General features: G+C 34.5%; 1 protein-coding gene across 10 annotated transcripts in view; it reads right to left on the bottom strand.

Annotated features, from left to right (window-relative positions):
• MARCHF7 (membrane associated ring-CH-type finger 7) overlaps positions 1-17,528 on the bottom strand; it is a 47,513-nt gene that overhangs the window by 13,583 nt on the left and 16,402 nt on the right. For all 10 annotated transcript variants that reach the window (XR_009700396.1, XM_061184327.1, XM_061184346.1 and 7 more), the window contains exons 3-6: positions 8,778-8,973; positions 6,971-7,123; positions 4,241-5,345; positions 337-506 (exon numbers count right to left, since the gene is read on the bottom strand). Coding sequence is in view for 9 of the 10 variants with exons in the window: in XM_061184327.1 (XP_061040310.1) it covers positions 337-506; positions 4,241-5,345; positions 6,971-7,123; positions 8,778-8,973 (1,624 nt within the window). In the remaining variant the exon portion in view is untranslated. The remainder of the gene's footprint in view (positions 1-336; positions 507-4,240; positions 5,346-6,970; positions 7,124-8,777; positions 8,974-17,528) is intronic.

Raw genomic sequence — 17,528 nt, 5'->3', positions numbered from 1 at the left:
ACACACAGTTGGTAAACAGTAAGAATATTTCTTTGATTCAAAAAGATCTTGCATGATGTAAGCGTCACCAACAATAACAAATTACAGTTGCACTATACATATATGGGAGTAGATTGTTCAGTAAATGAAATAAAAGAAACACTATTATATGTTAAATTTATGAAGCAAGACTAATGCTCTTCAATGCTTTTGCTTCAAAAAATGATTGACGCTTTTGATAAGAGTATAAATTTGACAATCAATAAATTATAACCAGATTTGTTAATTAAAATGCATATATACGTGCATCTCTTGGAAAAACCGTGAAAACAAAATACACAAAAGGGTAAATCTTACCAGAGTTAATTTTGGCCTGTAACCATTTTTTCATACACTCTTGGTGGACATACTGCAAACTTCCTGTGCACTTGCATGGCTCTATCAGCAAGTTAGAGGATGATGCAGCTGCCATCTGACAAATTCTACATAAATCACCTTCTTCTTCTTCAGAGTCCTCTAAAAGGAGGCTGGAAAAGAAGGTACATTTCCTAAACAGAGCTATCAAAACCATCCTGGTTGGTCATTTCCAGTCATACATAATCCCAAACAATATCATGGTCTCTCTGGGTAGAAAAAAGGCAAACAACAACAATAATAAACAGGAACTTCTAAGAAAAACTGTTATCAATAAGAATAAAAATTATAATAAATATTTTAAAGGTAAATGAAGTAGGCTATCCTATTACTTATCTTCAAACAGTTTAAGTAATTTTGTCTTTGGTACCACAGTTTATTTTTTTTTAATTTTATTTATTTTTTATACATCAGGTTCTTATTAGTTATCTATTTTATACATATTAGTGTATATATGTCAATCCCAGTTTCCCAATTCATCCCACTGCCACCACACCTGCCCCGCTACCAGTTTAAACTCCATATTTTTCACAATCAATTTGTAAGTTTCACTAAGATTTTAATTTCTGCAGTACCATAGACTACTTCAATTCCAGCAGTATAAAGATAATGTACTTATATACCCATCACTTCTGTCCCTGCAAAACTTTTTTTTTTTTTTTTTAATATTTATTTGGCTGCACCGGGTCTTAGTTGCTGCATGCGGGGTCTTTTAGTTGTGGCATGAGGGCTCTTTGTTGCAGCATGCGGGATCTTTTAGTTGTGGCATGTGGGATCTAGTTCCCCGACCGGGATCGAACCCAGGCCCCCTGCATAGGGAGCACGGAGTCTTAACTACTGGACTACCAGGGAAGTCCCTGTCCCCCCAAAACTTTTAAGACAACTTTGATGAATTAAACAAATATTGACTTGTGATTTTTCAATTTACATGTTAGCAGAGCCACATATGTTTAAACTGATAAGCTTTTTGTATTAAATCATAATTTAAAAAACCAAAAGAAGAGATTTAAAAATTTTTCATTTTCCCCACCCCAGCAATGTTATTAAATCATCCTGATTTCTACAAGGGTAGGCTTTTAAAGTGTGGAGCAGTTTCCATTAACCTATGTCCTCTATTTCACAGGCCAACATGTACTGCTTAATTTAAATGCAGAATGATCACTGTAAGACAAGTAGTTTTTTAAATTAAAATCCCTATTGCCTTAGTCCACTGCTGACATGAAAAAGGTACTCAGTAAATTGATGATACAGAATGCTAAACTGTTATTGAAATATAACCTGGATTATATGGGTTCCAAATGAGTTTAGCAAAAGATGTGTGGAAAGAGGAACAGGTGTACTTTTAGGTGACTTTCATGCCTAGGATTAACCAGAGATACAACCTCAAGCATTAATGTTTATGTTTTACCTTTAGATATAACTTTCTTTGGTTGATAGTTTTTACTTTGGGAGACTTAATTTTTTTACACTTTTATTCATTTAATTGTAAAGTATCTTATAATCCTCATTTTTAAGCAAAATATGTAATAAAGGAACACACACACATATAAACTCTATCAAAATAACCAACAAATGCTGCTTTTTAAACTATCTAACCAGACAGGGTGGTGCTGGCTTAATTAGTTTCTCTTTGGAAATCACTAAATTAATTTTTTGCCCTACTTACACTACTGCACTCAAATTAATCTAACTTTGAGCACAAGAAATATAATAGTTACTACATTACTCAGTAGACAGCTTGCAATTAGAGGGAGCTCCTGTAATAACATTAAAGCTAACACTACCAGGGCAGAGTAAATCTTTCTACAAGAAAGGAAAAAGAGCAAATTTTAAAAGAAGAGAACAGTCACATGGTAACAATTTGTCCTATATAAGGAAAAGTGGGAAGATACGAGTCAATGTTCAATATCTCAGAAAGCATGCGAAGCTCCCTTTATTCCCCAGAGTAAGATTTGAATGTATTTCCTCTTAAAGACCAAAAAATCCTAAAATGATAGTAACAACTATGCTCCCCCAAAATTCCATTACATGGGGCCTTGATGAACAAGAAAAAACAAAAACACCCAACGACTTTAGCTTTACATAAGTCTTTTCTTCTTACAAGTATATTTTACATGTACTATCCTATCCCATTTTATCATAAAACTAATTTTAATAGATGGAAAAACTAAGTAACTACACTTACATGACAAAATAATTAAGTTGGAGTGAAAATCTCAGATCTTTCATCTTTTTCCCCAAAAAATTTTTTTTTTTTTTAAAGCAATCTTTAATTTCTGTTTCCTCACCGTTGCCTGAATTATCTAGGTTTTGGTTTTTTTTTTAAAGAAATTCATGTTCTTTTATTTATTTATTTATTTATTTATGGCTGTGTTTGGTCTTCGTTTCTGTGCGAGGGCTTTCGCTAGCTGTGGCAAGTGGGGACCACTCTTCATCGCGGTGCGCGGGCCTCTCACCATCGCGGCCTCTCTTGTTGTGGAGCACAGGCTCCAGACGCGCAGGCTCAGTAATTGTGGCTCACGGGCGCAGTTGCTCCGTGGCAATGTGGGATCTTCCCAGACCAGGGCTCGAACCCGTGTCCCCTGCATTGGCAGGCAGATTCTCAACCACTGCGCCACCAGGGAAGCCCCCCAAAAATTTTTAAGCAAACTAAACTCTACGAAAGATTTCACATGAATAAAAGGATTCTATCCCTTACTTCAAGGTAAATTTAGAAGCTAGATTTCTTCTATTTTAGCACATGTCACACTAATAAATATGTGGTTAACCGTTAAAAAAAAAAAAAAAAAAAAAAGATTCTAAGTCCTGAATTTAAACTGATATCTCTGTCAAATAGTCACAATATATAAAGAATATCCAGTATACATCTGGACTTCAAAAACGAAATTTAAAAATTTGTGTAAATGATTTTACCTCATTCCAAAAAAATTTGAAGTGAGAAATACTAATAAATGGTAAATAAATGATCTTATTTTTTGTTATTTATTTATTTGGCTGCACTGGGTCTGAGTTGTGGCATGTGGGATCTTTAGTTGCGGCATGCAAACTCTTAGCTGTGGCATGTGAGATCTAGTTCCCTGACCAGGGATCAAACCCAGGCCCCCTGCATTGGGAGCGCAGAGTCTTGGCCACTGGACCACCAGGCAAGTCCCAATAAATGATATTATTAAAGGCTGAAACATTGTCTTGATAATCCACAACGACTTGGGCCACTTTACCAATCCCATTTAGCACTAGTCTACCTAGAAACAGGGTAAGAGATTAAGATTTTTGTCTCTATATGTATCTGTAGCCAAAGCTGGTTAAAACTAACCTTTAGGGCTTCCCTGGTGGTGCAGTGGTTGAGAATCTGCCTGCCAGTGCAGGGGACACGGGTTCGTGCCCTGGTCTGGGAAGATCCCACATGCCGCGGAGCAACTAGGCCCGTGAGCCACAACTACTGAGCCTGCGCGTCTGGAGCCTGTCCTCCACAACAAGAGAGGCCGCGACAGTGAGAGGCCCGCGCACCGCGATGAAGAGTGGCCCCTGCTTGCCACAACTAGAGAAAGCCCTCGTACAGAAACAAAGACCCAACACAGCCAAAAATAAATAAATAAATAAATTTACTAAAAAAAAAATAATAATAATAACCTTTAGATTATTTCCCGATGCAATCTACACCCCCAGTGCCTGCCTCCAGTGTTAATTCTCATCCATTTTACCTCTGAGCAAGACACTAACATCTTACTGGATGTAAATTTTCAGGCAAGAAATTTCAGACATCACTCTCATGAGAAACCATTTTAGAAACAAATAGTTCTTTCTCTAATCTGTTCTTCACAGGCTTAAGACAGGTATTCAAACTTACCTCTCTTTTATTTTTTGCAGTCTTTCTGGGTCTCTTGAGGGTACACTTTTAGTTTTATCATTTTTTCCATCAGATGAACTCCAACCTGAAGGAATAATATCTACAGTGATCATGACATTGTCGGTCAAATTACTTCCAAGTGCCGGGGGCACTGCAAATCGGAATAAGGAACCAGGAAGGATCCCTGTTATTCCTGTACTTCGTCCACTGTGAGCCGAATCTGATATGGAGCCACCCGCAGCAGCACTGCTTGGTGCTGCAGATGCTTGTGGTCTGCTGGCAGTAGCCCCAAGGGGATCACTCTGTGCTTCAAGGTGAACCACTTCATTTGATTCTCTTCTAAAAATATGATGAGATCTAGATGGTATATCAGAGGTAGATATCCTTGAAGATTCATCTCGTCCCTCTCGCCTCCTTCTAGAGAACAAAGGTGTGCATCTATTTCTAAGTGAGGAAGATAACCATGGTCCTGTATTTCTACCTTCAGATTCTTGGCTAAAATTTTCAGAATCTGGCTCAGAGCTATGATTTTGGCTAAGAGATGACAAACCCCATCTTCGCCGAAGAAATCGAAATCCCTGAGAAGCTTCGGATGCCCTATTATCAGGACCATCAGAAGCTGATGCTGCATTACGAGACTGTGAAGCTGTCAAGATTCTTGGAGAAATGTAAGAATTCTCAGAACTTAATGATCTTGTATTCAAGGAATCCTGACTAGACCTTCGTGAAAAAAAAGTAGATGACATACTAGAAGCTATACGTGACAGCAATCTCCTTGTTGTACGTCTACCTTCATTGTCAGAAGATTCTTGAAATGATCTTTGAGATGAGCCAACCCTATTTGAACTGCCTATAGTTGAGGTTTCACCTCTATTGGAAATATAAGAAAATCCAGACTGTATACTGCTTTGGGGAGATTCTAATTCTCTTGGAGAAAAATTTGATCTTAAAGAATTTCTACCAGAGTCCCTAGAACATGGTATGGTCTGATGTTCAGAAGGCATTTGGTGATTTGTAGATGGTGTATTCAATTGTAAAGTGCTCAATGAGTTCTCTTTTGGTCTTGCTCCTTGTGAATATGAAGAAGGAACTCTGTCTTGAACATCTATTTTTGAAAGAAAGGAAAGGTAGTCAATTACATGAAAAATTTGTGCATTATTAAGGTTGTGTCTATTAACCACTAATTACTGCCAAAATTAAACACTGGATTCAAACTGAATACTGGCATATTATAACTACACAGCTTAACTATTATTGCAGAAAAAATAAACATATTTATCTATCTTTCTATACCTTTGATAAAATCCAATACTGCTGTATAAAGTCAGCATTACAAATTTTTTAAAAAAGAAATGTATTATAGCTTATGAGAGGCAAACATCAATCTACCAACTTGATGAAGGTAAAACAGTTGAATTTATTAATCAGAAATCGATATGGTAGAAGAATATCTAACATCTAAATGAATAAGGGATTTTAAATGGGCAAACAAGTTCAAGGTAAATGACTCATAACAAGTAAAAGCAAAATAATAATAGAGAGATAGTGTTTTGGAGATTTTTCTTACTCTGGAACAAGAACAAAAGTTATTTCATATAAATACTATCACCCTTATAATTTTATAGCAAACCATGCTAACAGTTCAAAATTTCTCCCATGTTTTATCTCTTCTTTCAAGTTAACAGCAGTGACTCTTATAACCGGTGACTCATCAGACATAACTATGCTTTATTTTTTATTTTTTCCAATACTGGTCAGAAGAGAGCCCTGGCATTTGTGATTTTAATAGTACACTACTGATGGTTCTAATCATCAAATGGAATGAGAAATACCAAAGCATTCCTTCATAAAGAATATTCATCCATACATCTAGTTTAACAGCTAGATTGCTACTGTGCTAATACATGGTGCCTCATGGAAGGATTAACTGTTAGGGACTAAATCAATTCTATTCTGTACATTTTTACCCCCCAAACCTAGAAGCTACCGACACTGTCTACTAAAGCTCCTCCACCCAAAGCCAAGCAAATGAAAAGATGCTTTCATTTGTCTTAAATAAAGCAACGGCTTGCCCCAATAGGATTATTTAAAATAATCTAGTTAAACCTTTAAATAGAAATGTATTTTCTTCTCTGTAAATCAAATTCCACTTCTATCTGCTATATTTGTCAACTTCAATTAGCACCTTTTATCTTCAGTTATTTAGTATTATTGTTTTATGGCACTTATTTTTTTTAAGGTGGCTCTGACGCACAATGGATAGTGCATTGGACTTCTATTTTTTTAAAGTTTTAGCTTATGTACACTGACACAAACAGTGTGGGTCTTTATTTCAACTAAATGAAAATAAAGACAAATTCATGTTAAACTAAAGGAATTCTAAATTATGTCTTAAAATGATGATTTCAAGTTTTAGTTAATTCACAAGGCAAATTATACTGTAGTATACAAGAATTATCAAGTATATGTAAAACATACATTCTTAAGAGTGAAAAAATTATAGGCAGACAGAATTTGGATACTCATGTATATCTAAATATTTTATATTGTTTACATTTTTAAAAGTAAAACGACAAATAAGGTTGAAAACATATCAAGCTATCCTGTATTCTAAATCTTCATAATATTCACTTCATTTGTTCCTTTGTACTGTGATTTTAATGATACATACAAAGACAAAAATGTAACATTATTAGATAAATTATGCATAACAATATAGTTTATACATACATGATGAAGTTGTGAAATCACCACTTCGGTGACTATAATCCATAAGATTACTAATGGAGGAATCTGCTCTCCTCTCTCTCATTAAGTCAGTTCCAAATGATCCAAGTACCACTGATGAAGATCTGGGAACTTGACTATGCCTCCAAGAAGAATCTTAAAATAATTGAAGAAGTCTTAATTCAGAGAGAGCTTTCAAGGTTTCTGATGACAACAGATCTTCAGTATTACACAGAGAGGTAATTATGGTTTATTACAGGAATCCCCAGTTACATAGTTGCAATCAAAAGCAAAACTGAGCAAAACATAAATTATTCACTAGTGAACTAATCACTTATAAAATTATCTCCTACTCAAACACATTCTTCTCTAATACTATAATCTACCCCCATCTAGGATGCCAATGTCTCACTCTCTAGAACATCTGACCGTACAATATAAACATGACGTAAAATGATTACAGAACAAAAATATAAAGCTTGCCAAAGATGCAGAATTTCATGAAGTTGATCAAAGTGATGTTGGAGAACAGCCAAAATCAAAATCAAAGCCATCTTGAAATGAAAGAGGTTTTACTGTAGGTTATAATACTATTTTGCCAGAACTATTATTGCCGCCATACTTGGTTCATTCTTATGCTAAGAAATAATGTATCGTTGCAATTATAATCTAAACTTTGTTAGATATGATTTCATTTAAAAAGAAATTAAAAATTAAGTCTCAAAACTTTCCCCCCTCACCATTTACCTCGAAATTCTGGGTCTTCCTCTCCTAGTCCTAATAGCCTTAATAATTTCCCTTCGTTAAGGGAAACGGCCCAGGGTTAATGCTATGCTTTCACAGACCAGAGGAGAACAAAAGTATCTCTACACAATGGTATTTGTCTACAAAGTTAAGGTCAGTCTGCTCTTACCCATCACACTACTCTTAATATCCTTCAGATGGGCAGTGTCTTTCCCATGGCGGTCCTGCTTATCGAAATAGAAAGGAATCGCTTACACTAATTCAATTAGTAGTACATATGCATTTCAAGAATTTTATTCTCCAACTGTGTCATCACAAGTTTTATCTTACCTTAAAACTATTTCAGGCATTGGCTAGCGTTTCATTTGAAGAGAAGTATAAGTGAGAAAGTACCTCTCAACAAAAGATCTTTTCAATTTGTGCAACAAATGTGTGCCTGTATCTTAGTATCTGTGAGTACAAGATACTAAGCATGGAGCTTTATGCATAAGTCTTTCATACCAGAGTGGTAAAGTGACTTGTCCAATGTCACATAGTTAGAGGACTAGAACCATAGCTTTCTAATTCCTTGTATAGAACTCCCACTAGAATACCACCAACTATTTTTTGTTTAACTAAAGAATTTCTACATTTTCTGAAAATATGTGTCATACAGCACAATGTTTATTATTTACAAAAAATACGCTAAGGAAACATTTTTAACATGTATCAGTAAATTTGGCTTTCTTAGTAACAATTTAAAAATTTACCTCCTATAATAACCAGCAGAATACATGTCACTTTTACAAATTTTATTACCATACAAATCAGCTATTCTAATTAATTAAAATCTGCTAATATCCTGTTTGTGTAAGATATCTGTACCAAATTTAGAACAAAAATCCAAGATGAAGAGTTAATTTCAGTTCTAGCACTAACTTAAGGTAAGATTTTGGAAACTCTGCTCTATTTCTGACCCAGTCTTATGTGCAATCTACTTGCTTATTAATACACTACATCTTGGGAAAAGGGCTTTTGTCCAAAATACATATACAGTGACTTATATGTATACAAATTTAATTATTACCTGATACTGCATTTAAACCATGTCCAACACTTCTCCCAGCTGAGGTAGATGTACAGTTTGTACAGGAAAGTTTAGGTCTTTTTGAATCATGATCCCGTTGCTGGTTTTGCGATCTTGAGCGTGCTCCCTGAGTTATCTCAGACTCACTATACCATGTAGACTGAAATGGTAATGCAGATGCTGATGCTGATGTAGACTGTAAGTTAAAAAAAATTTTTTTTAAAGGAACAATAAAACACTTGCAATTTTTAAATATTAAATTTAAATATTACATTTAATCTACAGTGCTCTAATAAATTCCCAAGGACCATTCATTCCTCACAGGCACAAATTTTTCTACCATGTAGGTTTTTCATAGTCTTTGTTCCCTTCTACCACTTGTCCCTTTACTTTATACTGTAATTGTACTTTGCTAGGTAACCAATCTGATTTAGATTATGTCTTCTATGTAACTGAATATAAACACTAGGCTAGGAAACACTGAGGAGTAAAAACTTTATATGTAATCATTTTGTTCTCCTGGTTTAATATTAACCTTTTGAGGAACCTTGTTTCCTCTTCTTAGAGATAGAACACCAAGAAAGGCACTAATATAGAAAGCGACTGTGAATACTCCACTATAAAAATAAGATTTTCAACTAATATAAAATGTATCTGGATCTTATGTCCATTCTCAGGAATACAGTAAAACACTACAAATGGTACTAAAAAAAAAATCCTAATATATGGAATTTCTTCATCAGTAAAGGAAGAAACAGCTAAAATTACATACTGTAAAACTCTAAGCTGAAGGTTTTCTCTTTAAACATATAATTATATGTACAACAACATGAAATAACACAGAAGTTACAATGTACAAATATACACACACACACACACACACATACACATGCACACACACAGAAAGAGACCAAGAAGGACGAATTTGGTGCATAATCTCTGAATTGCTTGAAGACACTTACCCCTAACATAAAAGTTATTTCTAGGAAATAACTTTTATTCTAGGAAATAAAGGAAAAAAGACATTTATAAACCATTTTAACATGTAAGTAGATGGTAAGTAGTTCATTTTATCAAAGAATATTAAAATGAAACAATGTTCTTTAAAGTGTTATATTTCTTGACAAAAGAAAAGTGAAAAATGGAATGTTATCATGGGCCATAAATTCAGTCAGTATTAACCTAGTATTATAAACATAAGAGCCCAAATAATGTGTTCCATCAAAGAGTTTTAGAGTACAGATAAACAAATAAATAGGTATAATATAAATAAGTACTGTAATAGGAGATATGTTGAAAAGTTTTACAGAAAAGAAAAAACTATGTCTGAGGAAAGCAGGGGAGAATTCATAGGTGATAACTGGAGTTCACTGAGTAGACAAATGAGGAAGGAGATTATAGACAGACAACACAAAAAGATAAAAAGATGTCTTAACTATTCTGCCATGGGAATTCTTCTATGGCATCACTACTTACTTGATCTCCGATTATCTTTTAATTATGAGAAGCATACTGCATGCATTCAGGGAACTGTATTAGTCCATGGTAACTCTACAGAATAAACTGTGCACATACATGGAAAAGCAGAAGATGCAAAGCTGAAAAAGTAGGAATGGGCATATCAAGATTTCATCCATCCCTTGCCCATTCAATATTTTGCTAATTAAATGTAGAACTCCTCAGCTTAGCACAAACTTGGTCTCACAAGCCTTCCACACCAAGTTGTCCACAGAGCCCCCAATCAATGAACTGGAATAGCACATGAGATGAAATTCATGAGATATTTCAAAATGAAATCATTTTATGCGCCATTGTCAAGGTATCAGGGACTTAATCCTGCAGGCCAGTGGTTCTAAGACCTTTGAATATCAAAGACCAAAATTAAAAAAAAAAAATGGTTTGATTTAAAATTTAGAAAGAACTTTGACAGGTAAGGAAAATGAAAATAGCAAATACCACCTAACCCCATCCCCAATCTTTTAAAAAGGGCATTTTATATGCTCCTAAAACAAGAACATAACAGAATAAAACAGACTTGTAAGATGAATAAATTTTACTTGTACAAAATTCCTAACTTGTCCTTATTTTTCTCATTTTGCATGGACTGGACAAATTGTTATTGAATAGCACCTCCACAAATAAGACTTTAGGAGCTACTGAAGGAGGTAATACCATCAGATCAACTACTTAGAAAGATCTTTAGAGCACTGTGGAAGGTTAAAAGGGTGGGATGGACAAAAAGTGGGCAAATCAGGAAATCACTGGACTAGCAAGAAATAAATCCTTGGGACGAAAGTAATGGGAATAGAGAGCCATTATAAAAGATGAAAATTCATCAAATTTAGAGACAACGTGAGAAATGAACAGAAAGTCTATAAAGCCACTCCACAGTTTTCTGGCACTGGCCACTGGTGAGATAAAGACACACTCACTGTTCGGCAATTTTCATGACTCACAACTCTAAAAGGTAGCCTGTATGTCATCCCAGAGACAAAAATACTTGTTAATATCAGTATAGGAGAGGAAAATTAAGTTCTGACCAGTTTTTCTGCTGGCTTAAATTCAAAATCAAACTTTTCCCTGGTTCCTACCAATCCAATTTTGTCCACTGTTCAAATATTCTCAGTCTGAAGCAATTAGCTTTTTTCCCCTCTGAATTCTTTTAACAATTAAAGTATGGGGTTCATTTATACACTATCTTATCTCTTTTGCTATCTAGAACTATTGGTGGCCAAACAAAATCAGGAAGAGTCTGTCTCCAAAGTATACTTAAGTATACTGCCTTGCAGACACTGGATGCTTAAAAAAGTACTTTTGGGGTTGTTTCCACTTCTTAGCTGTTATGAATAATGCTACTATGAACGTTTGTGTTCAAGTTTTGTGTAGACATGTTTCTAATTTTCTTGGGTGTAACTAATGGGTCATATAATACCTCAAAGTTTGACTTTTAGAATAATTAATAAACTGTTTTCCAAAGTGGCTGTACCAGTTTAAAACCCCATGAGCAATTTATGAGGGTTCAAATTTCTCCACAACCTTGTCAACTCTTGTTATTGTCTCACTTTTTAATTTTATTTTAGCCATTCTAGTGGGTATGAAGTGGTGTCTCATTATAGTGTACATCAGCAGTTCCTAATGGCTGATGATGTTGAGCATCTATTTATGCGTTCATTGGCCATTTGTACATCTTTGGACAAATGTCTATTCAGGTCCTTCACCCATTTTAAACTGGGTTTTTTTTTGTTAGGATGTTAAGAGTTCTTTACATAGTCTGGTTACAAGTTCCTTGTCAGAGAGCGTATCGTTTACAAATATTTTCTCCCATTCTGTAAGTTGTCTTTTCACTCTCTTCATGGTATCACTTGACTCACTAGTTTTTTAATTTTATAAGTCCAATTAATCTTTTTGCATTCATTACCTCCAGACTAAGAACATTCATATGAAAATAAGAAGTGGATAGAATTATTAAATATCCATTCAAGTTCCATGGAGTTCTCTCTCATTTTCACTAAATTTCCAGTCTCTACCCCAAATAAGTAACAGATTTGGCTCCTGTAATAAACAATTTTTATGAGTTACTCTCAACTCAAAAGGCTATCGGTGATTAGAAAGGAAAATTGTATGGTATGTGCAGGGAGCTGTCTAGCCCAACCAAAGTAGCTGAATACTACTTTGTGTATCTGAGAAATCATATGAAACAGTTTGAAAACTTAATGGACGGAAGGGAAGTTTACAAACATTCTGTAACTACTAGCAGGCATCCAATTTTCATTTTATTTACTTACTTATTTTTATCCTCATGATACTTATTTAGGTTGCCCTTCCAACAAGAGGTTTTTGGGAAGGACAGTCAATGAAATCATTATTTATTTACCATTAGTACTGTATAAGTCAGTATTTGCATTCAGAAAATAATTACTTCTAAAAAAGGTTAAAAAATATTCCCAATGCAAATGCCCTTAAAACAGTACAGCAAAAAAGAACCTTAATGAGAAAATATTTGTAAATCATATATCTAATTAGGAACTTGTAACTAGAATATATAAAAACTTATAACTCATAAACTGAATCAAGAGTAAGCTTTCAAAACAGAAAACACCAAGCCCACATGGGTTCACTGGAGAATTCAATCAAACATTTAAGGAAGAAGTTATACTAATTCTCTACAATCTCTTTCAGAGGAAAGCAGCAGAGAAAATACTTCCTAACTCATTCTATGATATGATGAGGCAAGCACTGCCTTAATTCCAAAACCAGACAAAGACATAAGGAAAGAAATCTATAGAGCATTATCTCTCATGAACACAGCTGCAAAAATCCTGAACAAAATATGAGCAAATCGGGAAGTCCCTGACGGTACAGTGGTTAGGACCTGGTGCTTTCACTGCTGTGGCCTGGGTTTAATCCCTGGTCAGGGTACTAAGATCCTGCAAGCTGTGTGACGCAGCAAGAAAAAAAAAATTAGCAAACTGAATCCAAAAAAGTACAAAATCCAATACCCCTTTATGATTAAAAACTCTCAGCAAACTAGAAATAGAGGGTAACTTCCTCAACTTGATAAAGAATGCAAAGTATGTACAGTTAACATTATATTTAATGGAGAGAAACTCAAAGCCTTCACACCAAGATCAGGTACAAGGCAAGGACGTCATTTCTCACTGCTCCTTTTTTTCTTTTTTTAAAAACTGACATATATTGATATATAACATTATATCAGTTTCTAGTGTACAACATAATTATATATAGACACACATATATAATGACCACCACAATAATTCTACTTAACAGTCCCCACTACATAGTATAATTTTTTCCTTGTGATGAGAACTTTTAATATCTACTCTCTTAGCAACTTTCAAATATACAATACAGTATTATTAATTATAGTCACCATTCTGTACACTACATCCCCATGATTTATTTTGTAACTGGAAGTTTGTACCTTTTGACCACCTTCACCCATTCTATACTCTGCTTTGGGTAGTACAGATATTTTAAGAATATTAATTCTTCCAATCCATGAGCATGGAATATCTTTCCATTTATTTGTGTCTTCTTCGATTTCTTTCATCAATGTCTTATAGCTTTCAGTGTAGAGGTCTTTTACTTCCTTGGCTAGATTTATTCCTAAGTATTTTATTCTTTTTGATGCAACTGTAAATTGGATTGTTTTCTTAATTTCTCTGATAGTTTTGTATTAGTGTATAGCAACACAACAGATTTTTGTGTATTGATTTCATATCCTGCAGCTTCACCAAATTCATTAGTTCTGTGTTTTGATGGGATCTTTAGATTTTTCTATATATAGTATCATATCATCTGCAAATACTGATAGTTTTACTTCCTCCTTTCCAATTTGGATTCCTTTTATTCCTTTTTCTTGTCTGATTGTTCTGGCTAGGACTTCCAATACTATACTGAATAAAAGTGGCAAGAGTGGGCATCCTTATCTCATCTTGCTCCTGATCTCAGAGGAAAAGTTTTCCACATTTCTCCAGTTAGTATGATGTTATTAGCTCTGGGCTTGTCATATATGGCCTTTATCACAATGAGGTATGTTCCTTTGACACCCATTTTGTTGAGTTTTTATCATAAATGAATGCTGAATTTTGTCCAATGCTTTTTCTGCATCTATTGAGATGATATGATTTTTTAGCCTTCATTTAGTTAATGTGGTGTACCACATTAATTAATACGCAGATGTTGAACCATCGTTTTTGCAAGCCAGGGATAAAATCTCCCTTGACCATGGTATATGATCCTTTTAAATTATTGCTGAATTCAGTTTGCTAATATTCTGTAGAGAGTTTTGCATTTATGTTCATCATGGATACTAGCCTTTAATTTTCTTCTCTTGTAGTGTCCTTGGCTAGTGTTGATTATCAGGGTAATGCTGGCCTCATAAAATGAGTTCAGGAGTGTTACCCCTCTTCTATTTTTTGGAAGAGTTTGAGAAAGATTGGTATTAATTCTTCTTTAAATGTTTGGTAGAATTAATAAGTGATCTGATCCCAGACTTTTTTTGTTGGGAGGCTTTTGATTACTGATTAAACCTCCTTACTCATTACTGGTCTGCTCAGATTTTCTAATTCTTCATGATTCAATGTTTGTAGGTTTTGTGTTTCTAGGAATTTATCCATTTCTTAGAGGTTGTCCAATCTTTTGGTGTATAACTGTTCATAGTAGTCCCTTATACTACTTTTTATTTTTGTGGTAACATTTGTAACATCTCCTTTTTCATTTTTGATTTTATTTGAGTCTTTTTTTTCTTGGTGAGTCTAGCTAAAGATACGTCTATTGTGTTTATCTTTTCAAAAAGCCACCTCTTAGTTTCACTTATCTTTTTGTCTTTTTAGTCTCTATTTCATTTATTTATGTTCTGATCTTTGTTATTTTCACTTCACCACTCTTTTTTCAACACTGTACTAGAAGTTCTAGCTAATGCAATAAGGCAAGAAAATAAAGTAAAAGGTATACAGATTGGGAAGAAAGACCTTACTTGCAGATGACATGATTATACAGAAAATCTGAAAGAAAAACTCCTGGAACTAACTAATAATTATAGTAAGTCTTCTCAATTATCACAAAAAAGACAGCTGATCTTAAGAATGTATGGATTCATGATGCCCAACTTTATGAGAAATCTAGGTAAGAAACCTTATATTTACAAAAAATGGAATGACTAGGAGTCCATTTATCCCTCAAAATATCCTAGGATTAATATCTGGATCAAGATAGACTACAAGAATGTTAATATTGAGGTCACTCTGTTGTTCCTTTACAGAACTGTTTTCACTGACCTGTACTTTGACATCATGTCCTTTGCATATACTGTTTACCAAGAAATAGTTTCACTAACTAGGTATATACTTATAATATGAATACTGCCCTAAAGACACTGTCTTCTATATCATTCACTGTCCCCGCTTTCAGACTAAACTGCCAAGCATTGCTTCCTTTTCCTTATGAACAAAACACCTTATAGACCTGGTTGTGTTTCCCTGTGATCTCCTTGACACCCACACAAGGGCCGAAGTTTAACTTTAGAATACTGCAAGGGCTTACAAATGCATATCAATGTTATAGCCAACCTTAACTCACTCTCAGTATTTTATTTGTATTTTCCTGATTGCATTTCAAACTATTTTCATTTTCTTGTCTAATTTTGTGTGTGTATGTATGTATATGTGTATGTATTTCCCTGGAAACTACCTCTGTAGCAGATAAACAAACAAACCAAAATGAGCAAGAAAAAGGTTAACGACCATTGGTTACTTTAATTCTTGAAAATACATACTTTGCAAAATATGCAATAGTACTGAGTTCTGTAACTTAATATACAAACTAGAAAAAGATGTAAAAAACTGTAAAAAGCACCTAGAACCTCCATAAAAAGCCTATTTTATTATTTCATATTAAAAGTAATCAATCTCTCCACAAAGCAAGAAGTGGGATTAGGGGTTGCTTAAATTAAGTTACAGAAAAATATATAAAAGTAACAAAAATAATTACATATTCACAGAATACTCCCAAATTTTCACTTTTAACAATATGAATTACATAAATTAAATTTTCTGTCCAAAAATATCTAAAATTCTACTTACTGTTACCAAAGAGACTAAGGTGATCACAGTTTTCTACCATTCAAATTGTAACAAAAATTTAAAGATAGAGTAACAGAAATATCAGCAAGATTAATAGCAGAGGCAGCCCAGCTTACAAATGGCCAAGAACCAAAAGACATTTAGAAAATCAATTGTTTGGAACTTAGAACCTACATTTCCCAAAGACACAATGCTATCCAGAAGTCTTAGATTCTTCAGCTCAGGTACACTGTATACTAATCCTGTGACTGGGAGAAACCACTTATCTTTCCAGATTTCAGATCTTTATTTATGAAATAACACAAGCATCTGTCCTATTTAACTAAGATGAAAAATTAAAAATGTGCTGCAAAATGTCAAGCACTGTATAAATAAGGTGTTTTCTTATCATCTGATCCATAATGTAAATGAGATTGAACTACTATGCCCTGTTCTGACCCTCTTTTCTGAAGCTTCAGGTTCACTAAGTATAATAAAGAAGGGGAGGGACTTCCCTGGTGGCACAGTGGTTAAGAATCCACCTGCCAGTGCAGGAGACACGGGTTTGATCCCTGGTCCGGGAAGATCCCATATGCTGTGAAGCAACTAAGCCCGTGTGCCACAACTACTGAGCCTGCGCTCTAGAGCCCGCGAGCCACAACTACTGCAGCCCGCGTGCCTACAGCCTGTGCTCCACAACAAAGAGAAGTCACCACAATGAGAAGCCCACACACTGCAACAAAGAGTAGCCCCCGCTGGCCGCAACTAGAGAAAGCCCGCGCACAGCAATGAAGACCCAACGCAGCCAATAAATAAATAAACAAATAAATTTATTAAAAAAAAAAAAGCGGGGGGGGAGTGTTGTGTCTCAGACAGTTTTCAGTCAGAAAATATCAGCAATTAACCAAAAAAGCTCCCTTTGATATTCAAAGGTCTCTTTCATTCATTAAATACACATCTTGCTGAATAATCTTAAGAATATTAAATAAAACTAAATGTGTGATATATAATTTAAATATTCTGATAACATATTATACTGTCCCCTAAGGATATTAATTATCTATTTAAACCAATGCAAACCCAGGAAATGATAACAGCAGTAACAATCATAATTATAACCTGTAACATCTGAACTCTTACTAGGTTCCAGGCACTGTTGTTCTAAGTG

This window comes from Eubalaena glacialis, chromosome 1 (assembly GCF_028564815.1).
Source record: "Eubalaena glacialis isolate mEubGla1 chromosome 1, mEubGla1.1.hap2.+ XY, whole genome shotgun sequence".
Classification (NCBI taxonomy): Eukaryota; Metazoa; Chordata; class Mammalia; order Artiodactyla; family Balaenidae; genus Eubalaena; species Eubalaena glacialis.
This window is presented reverse-complemented; position numbering and strand designations above follow the sequence as displayed.